The sequence below is a fragment of the Lampris incognitus genome, chromosome 6 (genome assembly GCF_029633865.1).
Source record: "Lampris incognitus isolate fLamInc1 chromosome 6, fLamInc1.hap2, whole genome shotgun sequence".
Taxonomy (NCBI): Eukaryota; Metazoa; Chordata; class Actinopteri; order Lampriformes; family Lampridae; genus Lampris; species Lampris incognitus.
This window is the reverse complement of record NC_079216.1, coordinates 52847955-52860614: the sequence shown is the minus strand read 5'-3', so window position 1 is coordinate 52860614 and position 12660 is coordinate 52847955. Positions and strand designations below refer to the sequence as shown.

General features: G+C 45.6%; 1 protein-coding gene across 1 annotated transcript in view; it reads left to right on the top strand.

The window, feature by feature from the left end:
- shank2b (SH3 and multiple ankyrin repeat domains 2b) overlaps positions 1 to 12660 on the top strand; it is a 251559-nt gene that overhangs the window by 159771 nt on the left and 79128 nt on the right. The window contains 1 exon segment of the mRNA XM_056282438.1: positions 686 to 767. Coding sequence (XP_056138413.1) covers positions 686 to 767 — 82 coding nt within the window.

Below are 12660 nucleotides of genomic sequence, written 5' to 3'. Positions count from 1 at the left end.
TTATGTGAGATATTTTATATGGTGTAACTAAGCTCCGCCTGTATGTCACCTGGACATTAATGAATGACATAATTATATGTAATTATATTGAATGTGAAGTACAAAGTAAAAACATTTCTAAATGAGTTATAATAATAATAATAATAATTCATAATAAATGGATTACATTTATGTAGCACTTTATAAAATCTTGTTTGTTCATATGGATTATTTAGAAAATCCCTCGACTGAGAAAATGTATGTGGAACCACAGAAGGAATATTAAGACATTTAAGTGCCGTCTATTCTTTTCTTGAATAACTCGTGTAAGAACTGGGGAAGGGAGCTGAAGTTGTCCTTCATCCTCAGCCAGGGGATTATATATATTTAAACATTGTCTAAACAATCACCTCATTTAGATATGACTCAGTGACTTACCTTTCCTATGTTTAAGCTTTTGAATATTATATATTCAAAGAGATGGGAACGGATTATCCACTGTGGTGACCCCTAACGGGAGCAGCCGAAAGAAGAAGAATATTATATACTGGGTTATCCTGACCTCTTTTCGTTTCAATATTTTTTTTTCTTTCTTGACTTCTGTTCTACTCAGTTATATTATCACAATTCCTCTGGCAGTTTATTTGATTATCATCTTATTTTAATGTGCTTTAATCCTATTATTTCTCATTGTGTTCCCCTACAGATGCTCGAGCTGACCGTGCAGAGAGAAGAAAGCTCTTCAGAAATTATACCGTTGGTTCTTATGACAGCTTTGATGCCTCCAGGTAAACGCATACAGTTCTTTCATTGCTATATTGTACAACTTTGTGGAGAGTAGAGAGAGGCCTCAGTACCTGCATTTAGACCATATTAGCCCAAAACACCACTGGAACACAAAATAAATAAAAAGGATTTTGGTTGAAACATTTGTAACAGTGAAACACAGAAACCCTCTCTTGACTGAAAAAAAAACACTTAGTGCAGACGACTGAAAAATTAAAAGAAAAACCTGAATGCTTGACCCCTTCCGGGGCTCTGTTATGCTGTGGGGGCATTTTCCTGGGATGGTTTGGATCCACTTGTCCCCTTAGAGGGAAGGGCCACTACAAATCAATACAAAGTTATTCTGAGTGATCACCTTTCATCCTATGATGAAGCATTTCTATCATGATGGGCATGGTCTCTTCCAGGATGACAATGCCCCCATCCACAGGGCATGAGGAGGTCACTTAATGGTTTGATGAGGATGAAAATGATGTAAATCATATGCTATGGCCTTCACAGTCACCAGATCTCAGCCCAGTTGAACACCTATGGAAGATTTTGGACCGACGTGTTAGACAGCACTCTTCTCCACCATCATCAAAACACCAAACGAGGGAATATCTTTTGGTAGAATGGTGTTCATTCCCCCAATAGAGTTCAGATACTTGTAGAATCTATGACAAGGAGCATTGAAGCTGTTCTGGAGGCTTGTGGTGGCCCAACACCTTACTAACACACTTTATGTTGATTGGTTTTTCCCTTAATTTGTCATCCGCCTGCATATGTTTCATGCAGTTAGGCTCACAGAGATACAATTGCCAATTACAATTACAATTACAAAGGTTTATGGGTCTCGAATGAAATTGATCCTTTTCATTCATAGGAAGCAGGGAAGTAAAACATTATCAGTTGTTATTATAGTGTTTTTAATTGTCTCGTCAAAAAAGTTTGCTGCATTTTTGTTGCTGTGCTTTTTGATAGACTGTGGCTAACTCAAAACAGCGATCTTTTAGGTTGCTCCACCAGCTCCACCATCACAACACAGTTACTAAGTTGCTTCATTACCAAACAACTAGATATGTACTAATGCTGACTTATTGAATGTTGGCTGACCAAATTTCCAGGTTAGCTTTTCCTAGTAGCACTGTTCTGAGCAGGAAAACATCCATATGGTTGTTGAGCACCTCTGTGACTATCTATGCATGACTTGATAACTTCAAGTGGATAGAAGGTAATGGAATAGAGCAATGAATATATTTTTTGTCTTTGTGACTGTAATTGCAGTTGAATTTCACTAGTGAATGGAATTGACCTTTTGCAAAGTCCCGCCCCCCTTAGTAACTGCCTGTCAAGCATTTCAGAACTATCCAGAAAGTAGCCGGAAAACACCAAAACATGAAGGAAGAAATCAGCGCATTGTGTGGGTAAAAGTAACAGTAATAATACATTAGCTGTATTAGCTATCAATAATAGCTAGTAGCAAGCTTAGCTTGGAGCAGACAGGTATTTTTATTGATTTTGGATGGATTAAGCTGACCATGGGGTCTGCTATACTGCGAAATCTATTGCCGACATTGCACTTCTTGCGTTCTGGGTTTCGGTAAGGGAAAGAAAATTACACCCCCTCCAAACTTTTCAGATATCTAGTATCTGATTTGCAGATCCCATAGGCATACAGTTTCAGCATTTTTAAAGCTTGACGGACCATTGCTAAGGTAGGGTTGGACAAGCACCGTTCTGGGGCGGTACTTTGCAAAGGTCAATTGTCTTATGGTGTGCACACCAAAGGCAATAGCAAGTTTTAGCACAGCGCAAATCTATGAAAAGTGAATGGGAAGAGGCGATGTGGCACACAAACATATATGTATATATATATATATATACATATCATCTCATCTTCAACCACTTTTCTGGGGTCGGGTCCCAGTGGCAGCAAGCTAAGTAGGGCACTCCAGACGTCCCTCTCCCCAGCATTGCCCTCCAGCTCCTCCCGGGGGATCCCAAGGTGTTCCCAGGCCAGATTGGACATGTAGTCCCTCCAGCGAGTTCTGGGTCTACCCCAGGGTCTCCTCCCAGTTGGCCGTGCCCGGTAAACCTCCAAAGGAATGCGCCCAGGAGGCATCCTAATCAGATGCCCGAACCATCTCAACTGGCTCCTTTCGATGTGAAGGAGCAGCGGCTCTACTCCAAGCTCCCTCCGGCTGTCCAAGCTCCTCACCCTATCTCTAAGGTTGAGCCCAGACACCCTATGGAGGAAACTCATTTCAGCCGCTTGTATCCATGATCTCACCCTTTCAATCACTACCCAAAGCTCATGACCATAGGTGAGGATTGGAATGAAGATTGCCTTCTGGCTCAGCTTCTTCTTCGCCAAAATGGTCTGGTACAACATCCGCATTACTGCTGATGCTGCACCAATCCGCCTGTCAATCTCCCAATCCATCCTACCCTCACTTGTGAACAAGACCCTGAGATACTTGAACTCCTTCACTTGAGGCAACAACTTACCCCCAACCCGGAGGGAGCAATCCACCATTTTCCGGTAGAGAACCATGGCTCCATGTTGTTTTTTCGGGTTGGGACCGACTGGGCCCCATGGGCCAAGGCCTGGCCACCAGACACTTGCCGGCGAGCTCCCCTCCCAGGTCTGGCTCCAGGAGGGGGCCCTGGTTTCCCTTTTCCGGGCGAGATGCTGTAACTCTGCTGGTGTAAATTCACTGGGTTTTTTGGGAATCGCTCTTAGTCTGGCCCCTCCCCTGGGGCCAATTTGCCTTGGGAGACCCTACCAGGGGCTATTTCCCCGGACAGCACAGCTCCCAGGATCATCAGGACACACGAACCCCTCCACCATGTTAAGGTGATGATTTTCCTCTGAGAATAGTCACCTTAATATATATATGCCTTCACCTGAAACGAGTAAAGCACAAGTTAATACAAAGATAGTATATACACAAAATGTCACTATTTCCATATTCAAATGTGAGGCTGCACCCTAGATGACAACACTATTTGGTGCTCTATAGTGTCCCTTGGCAAGATTTTCTGTTGTTCGGTGGCACAGCGTAGCTGAGACGGCCGCAGAAGAATTCTGTTGCTTTTTGCCAGAACTGCTTCCGGGTTGACAAACAGAGCTGCTGGTTCCCGGAACCGCTGCCGAATTGACTGAGTGGAGCCACCATGCTTTACCCTTTCCAGATATTGACAGCTGGGTAGACTGTGCCCGGGGATTTGAATTCAGAGTTACCTTCTCCTAGCCTTTGCCTAAAGAGGCATCAATCCACAAGGCAGCAGGTGGATTTGAAATCAGAGTTCCCTTCTCCTATCCCAATGTGTTGGCTGGACTGGGCACCATGGAAAGTACCATACAGGCATGCAGGAGGACCAGACCCAGCAGTAGGGATGTCATCTTTAGCCAAAGGGCCCTTGCTGAAGTAAGGTGCTACCCCTTTACAGCCTGTGGTTGCAGTTTAGCATCTTAACCAGGATGTAGTACAACAATCTGCTATTTCACGCTGAGATGCACTAAATGTCAGATATGCGCTGTGTCATTTGAGCAACTCGAGCAACGATTTCGCTTGTAATGAACCGATCAGCTTAAAGCATGGCTACTAGAATGTCTCTCCCTCTCAAAGACAGTTGGAGACTGAGGGACTTGGTTAAGTCCATCCATCCATTATCTGAACTGCTTATCCTGCTCTCAGGGTCGTGGGGATGCTGGAGCCTATTCCAGCAGTCATTGGGCAGTAGGCGGGGAGACACCCTGGACAGGCCGCCAGGCCAGACTTGGTTAAGTGTATATGCATACACTACCGTTCAAAAGTTTGGGATCACCCAAACAATTTTGTGTTTTCCATGAAAAGTCACACTTATTCACCACCATATGTTGTGAAATGAATAGAAAATAGAGTCAAGACATTGACAAGGTTAGAAATAATGATTTGTATTTGAAATAAGATTTTTTTTACATCAAACTTTGCTTTCGTCAAAGAATCCTCCATTTGCAGCAATTACAGCATTGCAGACCTTTGGCATTCTAGCTGTTAATTTGTTGAGGTAATCTGGAGAAATTGCACCCCACGCTTCCAGAAGCAGCTCCCACAAGTTGGATTGGTTGGATGGGCACTTCTTTGAGCAGATTGAGTTTCTGGAGCATCACATTTGTGGGGTCAATTAAACGCTCAAAATGGCCAGAAAAAGAGAACTTTCATCTGAAACTCGACAGTCTATTCTTGTTCTTAGAAATGAAGGCTATTCCATGCGAGAAATTGCTAAGAAATTGAAGATTTCCTACACCGGTGTGTACTACTCCCTTCAGAGGACAGCACAAGCAGGGTCTAACAGGTACTATTTAATGAAGATGCCAGTTGGGGACCTGTGAGGCGTCTGTTTCTCAAACTAGAGACTCTAATGTACTTATCTTCTTGCTCAGTTGTGCAACGTAGCCTCCCACTTCTTTTTCTACTCTGGTTAGAGCCTGTTTGTGCTGTCCTCTGAAGGGAGTAGTACACACCGGTGTAGGAAATCTTCAATTTCTTAGCAATTTCTCGCATGGAATAGCCTTCATTTCTAAGAACAAGAATAGACTGTCGAGTTTCAGATGAAAGTTCTCTTTTTCTGGCCATTTTGAACGTTTAATTGACCCCACAAATGTGATGCTCCAGAAACTCAATCTGCTCAAAGAAGTGCCCATCCAACCAATCCAACTTGTGGGAGCTGCTTCTGGAAGCGTGGGGTGCAATTTCTCCAGATTACCTCAACAAATTAACAGCTAGAATGCCAAAGGTCTGCAATGCTGTAATTGCTGCAAATGGAGGATTCTTTGACGAAAGCAAAGTTTGATGTAAAAAGAATCTTATTTCAAATACAAATCATTATTTCTAACCTTATCAATGTCTTGACTCTATTTTCTATTCATTTCACAACATATGGTGGTGAATAAGTGTGACTTTTCATGGAAAACACAAAATTGTTTGGGTGATCCCAAACTTTTGAACGGTAGTGTATGTTTTGTTCTGGTTGATGGCAAAACAATATGCCATTGTTTTGCCATCAACCAGAATACAAAATCCTAGCTGCACAGCTAGGATGGGTTAAATGCAGAGGAAGAATTTCCCCATGGGGATCAATAAAGTAATAGAAAAAAAAAGAATAGAATGACATACAACTGTATGCTTTAGCATATATTCACTAGGAAAAAAAGCTAGCGCACTAATTAGCTAACATTAGCACATGCAAGTTAACATTAGCTAGGTAGCCACTGGTCTTAATGATGTCACCAAACTATTTTCACACTATTCATGCTATTTTCATTTGGTTTGTGCGAGCACTGAACACGATATTTGGCATGGTGTTCAGTGCTAATGTACTGTTAAAGGGAAATAATCATGATTTTCAACAATATCTCTCTCTCTCTCACTCTCTCTCTCTTTGTCTGTCTATCTATCTATCTATCTCTATCTTCATCTCCGTCTCCTTCTTTCGGCTGCTCCTTTTAGTGGTCACCACAGTGGATTATCTGTTTCCATCTCCTCCTGCCCTCTACATCTTTCTCTATCACCTGCATGTCCTCCCTCACCACATCCATAAACCTCCTCTTCAGCCTTTCTCTTTTCCTCTTGCTTAGCAGTTCCATCTTCAGCATCTCTCCTCTGCAAATATCCAAACTGTCTCAATCCCATCTCTCTTGCTTTGTCTCCAAACTGTCCAACCTGAGCTGTCTCTCTAATATATCCATTCCTAATCCTGTCCATCTTTGGCATTCCTAACAAAAATCTTAGTATCTTCAACCCTGCCACCTCCAGCTCTGCCTCCTGTCTTTTCATCATTGCCACCATCTCCAAACCATACAACATAGCTGGTCTCACTACAACTTGTAAACCTTACCTTTCACTCTTGCCGGTACCCTTCCGTCGCAAATCACTCCTAACCGTCTTCTCCACCAACTCCACCCTGCCTGCACTCTCTTCTGCAAGCACTCTCTTCTGCAATCCCCATTACTTTGAACAGTTGATCCCAAGTATTTAAACTCATTACTCATTCATCTTCGCCAACTCTACTCCTTGCATCCTCATCATTCCGCTGTCCTCCCTCTCATTCATGCATATGTATTCCATCTTGATCAGACTGACTTTCATTCCTCTTCTCTCCAGTGCATACCTCAACCTCTCCAGGCTGTCCTTAACCTGCTCCCTATTCTCACTACAGATCACAAAGTCTTCCGTGAACATCATACTCCACAAAGACTCCTGACTAATCTCTTCCGTCAACCTGTCCATGACCACTGCAAACAAGAAAGGGCTCAGAGCCAATCCTTGATGTAATCCCACCTCCACCTTGAAACCATCTGTCATTCCAACTGCACACCTCACCACTATCACACTGTCCTCATATATATAAATATCCTGCACCACTCCTACATATTTCTCTGCCACTCCCAGCTTTCTCATACAATGCCACACCTCCTCTCTCGGCACCCTGTCATTTGCTTTCTCTAACTCCACAAAGACACAATGTAACTCCTTCTGACCTTCTCTATACTTCTCCATCAACATTCTCAAAGCAAACATCACATCTGTGGTGCTCTTTCGTTGCATGAAACCATACTGCTGCTCGCTAATTATCACCTCTCCTCTTAACCTAGCTTCCACCATACTTTCCCATAACATCATACCGTGTCTGATCATCTATATACCTCTGTAATTACTACAGCTCTGCACATCACCCTTATTCTTGAAAATCTGTACCAGTATGCTTCTCCACTCATCTGGCATCCTCTCACTTTCCAAGATTGTGTTAAACAATCTAGTTAAAACTCCACTGCCATCTCTCTTTAACATCTCCATGCCTTCACAGTTATGTCATCTGGACCAACCGCCTTTCCACTCTTCATCCTCTTTATAGCTGCCCTCATTTCATCTTTGCTAATCCACCTAACTTCCTGATTAAATATTACCACATCATCCAACCTTCTCTCTCTTTAATTTTCTTCATTCATCAGACCCTCAAAGTACTCCTTCCACCTTCTCAACACACTCTCCTTGCTTGTCAGCACATTTCCACCTCTATCCTTGATCGCCCTAACCTGCTGCACATCCTTCTCAGCTCGATCCCTCTGTCCAGCAAATCAGTACAAGTCCTTTTCTCCTTCCTTAGTCCAACCTCTCATACCACTCACCATACGCCTTTTCATTTTCCTTTGCCTTTGACACCTCTCTCTTCTTTGCCTTACACTGCATCTCCTTGTACTCCTGTCTACTTTCTTCATCTCTCTGGCTATTCCACTTCTTTTTTCACCAACCTCTTCCTCCATTTACTTTCCTGTACTTCCTCATTCTACCACCAAGTCTCCTTGTCTTCCTTCATCTGTCCAGAAGACACACCAAGTACCTTCCTAGCTGTCTCCCTCACTATTTCTGCAGTAGTTGCCCAGCCAACTCTTCACTACCATCCAGTGTCTGTCTTAACTCCTCCCTGAACTCCACACAACAGTCTTCATTCTTCAATTTCTACCATTTGATCTTTGGCTCTGCCTTCACACTTCTTGATCTCCAAACTCATCCTACAGACCACCATCTGATACTGCCTAGCTACATTCTCCCCTGTCACCACCTTGCAGTCTCCAATCTCTTTCAGATTGCATTTCCTGCACAAGAGATATTCCACCTGTGTTTACCTTCCTCCACTGTTATACATCACACTGTGTTCCTACAGCCATTTCCATCCTTTTTGCAAAATCCACCACCATCTGTCCTTCCACATTCCTCTCATTGACACCATACCTACTCATCACCTCTGTTCCCTTCACCAATATGCCCATTGAAGTCTGATCCAATCAACACTATCTCCTCCTTGGGTACACTCTCCACCACTTCATCTAACTCACTCTAATATTCTTCTTCGCTTCCATCTCACACCCAACTTGCCGGGCATATACGCTGAAAACATTTATCGTCACACTGTCGATTTCCAGCTTCATACTCATCACTCTGTCTGACACTCTCTTTACCTCCAACACACTCTCGTACTCTTCCTTCAGGATTACTCCTACCATATTTTCCTCCCATCCACACCATGGTAAAACAGTTTGAATCCACTTGCGATGCTCCTGGTCTTACTCCCCTTCCACCTAGTCTCTTACACATAGTATATCTATCTTCCTTCCCTCCATCATATCAGCCAGCTCTCTCCCTTTACCCATCATAGTGTCCATATTCAAAGTTCCAGCTCTCATCTCGACACTTCTACACTTCCTTCTTTCCCACTGCCTCTGGGCATGCTTTCCCCCTCTCGTTCTCCTTCGCCCAAGGGTAGCATACTTCCCACCGGCACCCTGTTTGCCAACAGTACCAATGGTGGCCGTTGGTAACCCGAGCCTCAACTGGTCCGGTATGGAAATCTGATTTATGATCCGCATATTTTATTTGACAAAGATTTTACTCCGGTTGCCCTTCCTGACACAACCCTCCCCATTTATCCAGGCTTGGGACCGGCACTGGAAATGCACTGGCTTGTGCATCCCAGTAGATATTTAAATATATAAACCGATATGTTGTGGGGTTTAGCAGCAGCCATAATTGTGAGCAGTCTTTTGTTTGTCTCTGCCGAAATTGTCCAGAAAAGTTGGCAAATAATGAATGTGGAAACTGCAACCCTAACCAGTGATCAACTGTTAGATGAATTCTTCTCCTGGATCGCCACCTTGCCATGATGGAGAAGCTTGCATGTACTAATACTTCCTGATTTGCCACTACACATTTGGTAGACTACTTCGAAATAGAGTAGTGTGTACAATTAAACGTGAAGTCACCAGCGATGTCACTGCTGGACACTTTTCTGCACAACTTTGGCAGTGTTTCAGAGAGACACGGAAGACTGCTCAATATTGTCACTGTTAATGGAGTGTTATCCCTATGATATATATATATATATATATATATATATATATATATACACAGTTGCAATCAAAATTATTCAACCCCCACTTCAAATTAGGTTTATTGGCCAAATTTACAAACTGTCAGCTGTTTGCAATAAACAAATCAAACAAGAACAATTTAAATAGCTCAACACAACTTTGGGTTCGCGAAGCGAACCCTAGTTATATGAACAACGACAAAATGGCTGAGAGGGTTATTGCATTGTGACATCATCCACAATAGCTCGCTGGAAAAAAAGAAAAACGATGGAGGTGCATTCCCTGTGCCAATCCCGGACAATATGACCCCCTGTGGTCATATGCCCTCCCACCGACCCCGTATTGGCACGCCCACCGGAAGCGCTATTCCTCTTTGTAAGTCGAACCATCTCCACACCTGTGGCCCGGGTAGGAGGAGAACGGCTCTATTCTCAGCCATTTTGTCGTTGTTCATATAACTAGGGTTCGCTTCGCGAACCCAAAGTTACATTTCACGTACTCCAAAATGGCTGAGAGGGTTATTGCATTGAACAACGACAGGATTCGTGCCTCCGTTCCCTAGCCGTCCAATGAACCCTTCAAACCCCTGGTGGGAAGGGGTACGCGTTCTGATGAGAGCATCCTAAGAGGCCTGCTCCAGAACAGCGTCGGCAACCGACCGCACCTTAACGTGCCGGTAATAATGCCGTAAGAAAGTGGTCTCACCACTCCAAACCGCCGCCTGGCGGATGACCTCCCAGTCGATACCTGACAACACAGCTATCGACGTAGCAGTCCCTCGGGTAGAATGCGCCTTCAGCTTAGGAGCTGTTTTACTCACTTTGGTATACGCCTCCGTAATACCATCCACCAGCCAGTGTGCTAGCCTCTGGGTGGAAAGGGCATAACCTGGTTTGCTCACTCTGTAGGTCAACAGCAGCCTGTCAGACCTACGAATATCTGCTGTGCGCCGCATGTAAATGCGTAAAGCCCGTACAGGACACGAGAGGTGCAAGCGTTTCTCATCCCTAGTCACCGGTGACGGATGAAACGCGTGTATCACCACCGGGGCCCTACGCGTCAGGACAGACACAGTTTTGGGCACGAAGCTGGGGTCTGTAAAGAGCGTGACCATCAGATCACCAGAAAACACCATCCCCTTGATGGTGAGTGCAGTGAGCTCACAACCCCTCGCTGCGGTGGTAAGTGCCAAGAGCACAGCCAGCTTAGCCGAGACATAACGCATGTCTGCCGTAGACATGGGTTCAAAGGGATCTTTCTCTAGTGCACGCAGAACAAGGGAAGCATCCCAAGTTTCAGCTCTCGTAAGCTCCTTAGCTGAGAGCTTCTTAGCACCCAACAGGTACTGCGTCATGAGCGGGTGCGTGAAAACCGTGCTACCCTCGATCTTCCCCCGGAAGAACGTGAGAGCCGATACACAGACTTTGACCGAGGAGAAAGACCATAGTCTATCACTCCTACAGACCTCCACAAAAGTCAGTATAGGGCCAATCCCTACTGACAAAGGGTCCATGTCGCGTTCAGCGCAAAATTGGTCAAATCAATTCCAGTACCCCTGGTACCTGGAATACATGGAGTCTTTACGCGCCGCTAAGATGACACGAATCACTTGCGCACTAAGTCCCATAGCTAAGAGCCTGGCTTTGTAAGCATCCACGCCGCTAATCGGGAGCCTCCTATCCAGGGGCCCTCCCGTAGCAGCCCTCCTGCTTGCGTGAGCGCGTCCGCCCACTCCGGGACGTCGAACCGCTCGCCTACTATCCAGGGCACTATTCGCGGAAACCACGGGGTGCTCGGTTCGTACGGGGCCACGAGAACTAACCGACCCCCTGTGCGCTCGAACTTGACCACCAGGTCTAGGAGGCACCTGCGCGGGGGGAATGCGTAAAGCATCTCCTCGGGCCATGGATCTAGTCCAAGCGCGTTGACCCCCAACGGCGCTAGGTCGGACGGGAGCATCGAGTACCAACGAGGGCACTTGTAATTGAGTTTCGATGCGAACAGATCCACTTGAGCTACCCCGAACCTCTCCCAGATCATAGCCACTATGGCTGGGTTGAGGCTCCAATTGTCCGCATGCGGGCCGCCTCTCAAGAGGATGTCCGCTGCTTCGTTGTCCTTCCCAGGAACATGAAGCGCCCTGATTGATAGCGCGTTGCTGTTGACCCAAATCCAAATTTGCATGGCCAACTCTGCAACGCTTGGACTTCATACCGCCTTGGCGGTTGATGTAGGCCTTGGCCGTCATGCTGTCTGTCATTATCAGTATGTGACGGCCTACGAGATCCTGAGCGAAATGCTGGGTAGCCAGCCAAATCATCTCCGTCTTGCGCGCGTTGATGTGGACCTTCTCCCCAGACGGCCACACTCCTCGCGCTGTTTTGTAGCCAAGGATGGCCCCCCAACCCGAGAGGGACGCATCCGTATAAATCGTTACCTCGGGTCCCCTGGGGCCCATAGGGACCCCAGACATGTCCACGCAGGCTCTGTTCCAGTGGTCTAGGTCCTGCGCTACCACGCGCGGGACCAGGATAAGATGGTTGTTGTACCGGCGGTCGTTGCCGTATTTCAAGAAGTGAACTGCGAACCACAATTGCAGTCTCCTCATGAACAACAGACCTAAAGGAACAACTTGGTGAGCCGATGCCAGAAGGCCCAGCAGCCTCCTGATCATCCGATAAGTGACATATGTCCCCGGGACGAAATGTGCTAACGTGGTCCTGGTGGAATGCCATCTCTCTTGCGTAAGGGTTGCGCGCATGGATACCGTATCCAAACTCAGACCCAGATACGTTGCCTGGCACGAAGGCCATGGCGCGCTCTTCTTTATGTTGATAGTGAAACCCATGTACTCCATGAATTCCATCAGCTCCTGAGTATGGAGTACTGCTTGTTCCGGCGACCGGGCCAACACCAACAGGTCGTCTAGGAACCATGCCAAGCGCATACCTTTGCGCATCAACACTCCGAGCACTGCTTTCACACACCTTGTAAATGTC